Source organism: Macrobrachium rosenbergii, chromosome 6 (assembly GCF_040412425.1).
Source record: "Macrobrachium rosenbergii isolate ZJJX-2024 chromosome 6, ASM4041242v1, whole genome shotgun sequence".
Lineage (NCBI taxonomy): Eukaryota > Metazoa > Arthropoda > Malacostraca > Decapoda > Palaemonidae > Macrobrachium > Macrobrachium rosenbergii.
Window position 1 is genome coordinate 42,817,578 of NC_089746.1, and position 6,000 is coordinate 42,823,577.

The 6,000-nt window shown below is 34.7% G+C and overlaps 1 protein-coding gene across 3 annotated transcripts in view; it reads left to right on the forward strand.

Moving 5' to 3' along the window:
• LOC136839483 (protein CIP2A) overlaps positions 1-5,428 on the forward strand; it is a 29,991-nt gene extending 24,563 nt beyond the window's left edge. For all 3 annotated transcript variants that reach the window (XM_067105592.1, XM_067105591.1, XM_067105590.1), the window contains exons 17-19: positions 930-1,048; positions 2,666-2,803; positions 3,136-5,428. In XM_067105592.1, the coding sequence (XP_066961693.1) occupies positions 930-1,048; positions 2,666-2,803; positions 3,136-3,168 (290 nt within the window). In that variant the 3' untranslated portion in view covers positions 3,169-5,428. The remainder of the gene's footprint in view (positions 1-929; positions 1,049-2,665; positions 2,804-3,135) is intronic.
• Positions 5,429-6,000: the final 572 nt, after the last annotated feature.

The following is a 6,000-nucleotide window of genomic DNA, read 5'->3' on the forward strand; positions in this document are numbered from 1 at the left end:
CACTCACAAATACAAAAGGAGGTGCTGCGTACCTTTAGGTGAGAGCACATGAGATCAGGGCTGTCGCCACTGCGTATGCTTTCAGGAATAATATATCTCTCAAATATCCTTCAGTTGACTTACTGGGGGTTACTGTTACTGGGAGTGCCCACCAGTCTTTAGTTGTGCGATGATGGTTTTTAGATATTTCTTTTGTGGTGTAGGTGACAGCAATGTCTGGTCTTTTTATCTTTTGGTACCGCACCCTGGGCAAGGGCAGTTTTTTCTCATATGCTTTGTGGGTATTCAGAAGACTCCTTTACTCCAAAGCCTCCACTTAAAAGTACAGTAGAGACTTCTCACGGCAATTCTGCTAAGCCACTACAGGTCAAGATGAGCACCGACCAAAGGTAGTAATCACCTGCAGTAGCTCTCTTACCAGGTAAGGAAACAAGAAGTATTTTATCAGTGCTAACAGAGTTTGTTTCAAATTCATTTTCATACCTGACTGTTTTTGGATCAGAATATGTCCATACTGTATATCCTACCTCCTATCAGTGTGGGATTCAGCAATGTAATTACTTGGTAAGTTACTTATATGAAAATGGTATTTTCATGATAAAATTAAGTTTCATATATACTTATCAAGTAATTACAGATCAGAGCCCTCCCTCCTCCCCACTCATGGACATTAAGCATAAAAGAAGGGAGCTCCTCTGTTTTGTTGTTCCTAGTGTTCCCCTATAGTGGGTGGGGTAGTCACGTAGACAAAAACAATAGAATCGCTACCTCGAACTTCAAATTTTAGCTGCTACACGAGTAGGAAAGTATAGCCATGTAATTACTTGGTAAGTATATATGAAACTTAATTTTATCATGAAAACCATTTTATTCCTTAGAGGGTACTTGTAAATAAAATATGATGATCAGTTGTGATTTTCTCTTTCCAGAATTGCAGACACAAAATAAAAAATTAGAAGACGATGTGAAAAAGAGTGGTAAAGATTATGACAGCTTGGAGAAGGAATGTAACCGATTGGAGAAATGTCTTGCTGAAGTGAAAAAAGAGGTAAGTTTTTATTAGGATTTTTCCCTTAGATTTTGAAAATAATCTAAAACAAGTATTATAATTGATTGTCCTTATTGAAATTTGTACATATATTTTCTGTATAGTATTAGATGTAAAATGAGTTCTCTTCTGTTTTATGCTCATTTTCCTGAATACCCACTTGATTAGGTCTTCATCTATGCCCCTTTTTCCATGATTTTCTAGGCCTTTGTTATCGGTCTGTGTTGAGATACAGTACTTCTATACATACTAATCAAGTGACTAACTGTTTCTGACTTCATCACACGAAATCATCTCAGTCTTATGTTTTCTAGACATCATATCAGTCTCCAGTATCGTTTGTAATGTGATTTTCCCGCTGTACTACAGCTATGAGTCATAACCTTTTGTAAACAGACACCTTCAAAACTACCTGTTGTCTTTCAAGTGACTATGTCTCTGCCATGAACTGGAGTACAGTTCTTATACACATGACATACAATTTTGCTCTGTTTGTAGATACAATAATTTCTTTCTCTTTAACATGTTCAGTTGGTAATATGTAAAAAAAAAAAACTCTGCCTTCAAAATACCTGCTCCACAATCCAATTTGATCCCCTAGAAATTTATAATGTATTCTAGCACTGTGTATGTAAATACTGTAAGGACAGAGTATGAATAACAGATGAATGATAATAATGAGAGGATAGTAAAAAAAGCGTAGTAACACTTAGGTTGAGACTTGCAATGTAAAAGTAGAGTATTTATTATCATCTAAGAATTAAGATAAAAAAAATGTACACAGATGATAACGTAGGAAATGGTCACTGTTAACAAAAGTCCAATGAAAATAAGCGGACATTGACTTTGGACCTTCACTTAACTCACCATCACCACCCCATTAAGTTTAGCATAATATGCATCAACTATCTTTCATGTATAAGATGAAAAGCAGTCAAGCAAATAATAAATACATGTGGTCCCATTGACTTTTCAGGCCATGTGCACTCACGGAGTTAACAAGAATTATGGTAACAGAAATGTTCTACTTCTAAAGCTTGCCCCTCACCACATAAGGTTCTTTGTTCCTTCTCTTCCCCATTTGCCCATCTCTAACATTATGAACACCAGAAACACAAAATATTTATAACTGAACAAAGTAATTGAGGTCTTAGCTTATTTATCAGAATTTTTAGCATCATTAATTAATTCAGTGACTGAGCTGATGAAGCTTGAAGATGGATTTCAATTTTACAATGGTACAGCTGCTCTGACCCTCCTCAAATTTTAATACCAATTGGAAAAGATTCGATTTTTATTGAATTAAAAAATATGGATTGATGCTATTAGATGTTTAATTGTGAGTACATGAAACTGACTTCATGCAAAAGGGTGGCTTCTTTCCTATGCTGTGAGCCACCATTAGCGGAAAACTCGTATGTTAGTAAAAGTTGTGGGGTCTGATCACTAGGACTGGGATACATTGATTTGGCTGAGTTGTATGAATTTTGATCCTGCATTCTCAGGTTTCATCTAATCTCTTGGATCAAAGGAAAGCAGCATCTTAGGTACCGAGAGGCATTTTTTCCTTAAAACCTATTTTAGATGTGTTTGGAATATACTTTACTACCTTTTCAGAATTCTGAACTAGAGCTCCTCATACATAGCCATGAGCAGGCAATGGCAGCCAAAGAAACTGAACTGGAACAGATTACAAGAAGTTACAGCGAGCTAAAGCGCATCCAAGACTTGATTCATAACATGTCATCTGGAAAGGTACCTTCCTGAAAGCAAAAACTGTTGTGTCTTTTCATTGAAAAGCAAAAGTTTGTTTGCTGAGTGCCATGAAAGTTGAATCCTGTGACTGGCACTGAGATACTGTAACTGAATATTGATATCATAACCTGTAATTTTGGAGAATATGAAGCTAGAATATTAATTTTATTAGTTAATTTGAATTAGAAAAGTAATTAAAACTAATTTTATTATTGCCTCAAATTGTGTATAATATTGCAAGAGTAATGTTGTCCAAGTAGTCGTGCATGCATGTATGTATTACCTGATAAGAGTATGAGAAGTGACCCTTTTTCTTCTTTTTTAAATGCCAGGTGTCATATGACAAGTTTTTTAAGAGCACCTGAAAGGCATCTTTGACTAAGTGATAAGCCTGACTAAAGAGTTAGATACAAAAAGTCATACACGAGTCTCCCCTCATCTGTTTGGTGTACAGTAAGAAAGTGGTATGGGAAGCACCAGCTTTATGACTACTGTACTTTACTTTTAAAACTCACCATTGCAACTATGAGCAAGAAAAGGAGAGTAGGAAAGGTGGAGAGACTTCTGTCACCTAAGAAAGAATTATCTGTAGGGTATGAGTGCCTTTTCTGTTTGAGTAAATCTCGAAAAATGAGCTAGAAGAGATAGCAAGGAAGGTGTTTTAGAACCTTTGCACACTCTAGATGCTATCAAGTCTCTCTTGCAGAGATTGAGATAATTTTTTCTAATACGTAACTCTGATAGTCAAGTAATGTAATTTCTTATAATTTTTATTTACAGTATACACTTGCCAGCCTCATTTTTATCATCATTTCATTATCATCTTTGCCAAAAATAATGGTATTATTTTTCATTCTTTCGTACTTTATTTACAGCATTCATTTATTTTTCATTACCTTTTGTTTGGTTTGAAAAGAAATGAGTGGTATTGGATAATCTTCATTAAAAAAAATTAGACGGAGAATTATATTTCTTGAAGCCATTTCATTGCTGTTTCAAAAGTTACACTGTATACTACATATTCAACCATAGTATGAGGGTTATTACAAGCCGAATATGGTCTTATTGTGCCTTTTTTTTATTACTTTTCTGCACAGTAAAGGAATTACTGGATAAATCTACATCAAAGTGGTTTTCCAAAGTTTCTTTATTGGTTAGACAGTTTCTCTTCAGGGTAAGCTTTATCATTTTTGTGAACCTTAGCAACATGTAATTTCTCAGTAAGTTCATTTGATCATCAGCATATGGATTAAAGTTATAATAATAGGTCTGGAATTAGCTTTTTAGTGCTGACTTACACATCCTATGATGACTTGAGGAACAATAAAATAAAATTGTTAATGCAGTTTTGAACCATATACAACTGTTACAGAATAAATGTAGATTTCTCTACTGTAATGTAGAAATTATTCTAATTCAGTTGTAATGTAACAGAGTAGCACCCACATTCATAAAGGCTTCGATTTTATTTATGAAATTCAGGGTGTGAAACCGTGCACTGGGCCACTTTTGGCCATTCAACACTTATGGCAGTGAAAAGAGGGAGCTGGGGTGGTTGGACAACAAGATCAAGAGATCTGGAAAATAAAGGGAGTGAAGTACAAAGATGTACATGCGAAACTGGGAGAAAACCACACAGTTGCACTGAGAAATAACACTTAAAGGACAGCAAGACTGCAGAAAGGAAGGTTGAATGGAGGTGAAGTACAAGGCTAAAAAGTGGGTGCAGTTAGGAGCAAATGCAACTGGAAGTATTGTGCTCCTGCCAAGGGAGTAATTACCATTAAGTGAGTTGTTATTATGACTGCACCCTGCAGAGGGGTAATGCCATCAGTGCACCTCACATAGGTACACTGCAGGCATTACTAAAGGGTGTTTGCTGCACATACATTTTAGTCTTTTACTCTGCCACCATTCTTGCTTCCTTTCCGCAGTCTTGCTGTTCAACTTTCTGACTATTGCTTCTTGATGCAAATGTGTGAGTTTTCTCCCAGTTCCACCTTTAGATCTGTGTTCTTCATCTCTTATTTCCTAGACCTTAGCTTGCTGTCCAGCTACTCCAACTCCCTCCTTTCATTGTCTTAAGTGCTGAATGGCTGAAAGTGCCCCAGTGCTTAGCTTGACAGCCTAAATTTCATAAAATCAATTAAATCAAAACTGAATGAAAAGGGGAGGCTGGAAATTTTATGTAATTTTTATGTAGTTATACAGGTAGTTTTCATTTCAATAGTACATGCAGTGAAAGTACTGATAAAAATGTTAGTACTGATTGTATGGGTTATTTACTAGTGAAAAGCATCATATCCAGTGATATGTTTTAATACAGTAACACAATAAAGAAATATATACTGTAGATTGTGACATATGGAAAGAGTGAGACTTCATATGTGGGTCCCTATAGTAATGTATATAAGGCATTTGTAATGAAGGGAAGAAAGATTTAAGTTTATTACTTTAATTTCACAATCATGTTTTTCTTTTCCTACGCTTACCAATGTAATTAAACATTTTTTTCATATTTAAACCTCTTTTATGTTTTCTTTTATTTTAGTATTTCATCTTTTCTTTTGATATTAATGTTTCTTGTATCCTTGTCTTTTCCTAATGCAATAAAATTTAGTTTTATATGTTGTTTTTATTTGCCAAGTTTAATATTCATAATGATGCAAGTTACATTTGAATATCATCAGGTTTTTATTTTTTAAAAATTATATGTTACTTAAATTTTCTTTTGTTACTTTTTTCTTTTGCTACATTTAAATATGGTATCTGGATTTTTGCTACAGACGTAACAGTGCAATAAAATTGCTAGTTGAAAAATAGTGCCAATTTCTTACATGATGAATTAGTTCAGTGAAACCAAGGAGTCACATTTTCAGGCTCGTAAGGACTTTTAGTGCTGTCTACAGTGTGCCACGCAAACCATTATTATTATCATCATATGCTGTAGGCAAAAGACTACTGAGCTCACATACTGTAGTTTTCATAGGGGTGGGCCAAAGGATTTGTTTTGTTTTGATAAATAGACCTTTAATAAATTGCAAATTTATTGATTGGATAAAATGAAAATTTTGAAGATTCAGGAAAAATTTCATATCTTTATTGTCAGTTGAAGATTTGACTACTGCATATGTTTAGCTAAATGTATTGCATTCTGAGGCCACCGATGGATCAACTTTGTCAAAGTAGGTGGGGAG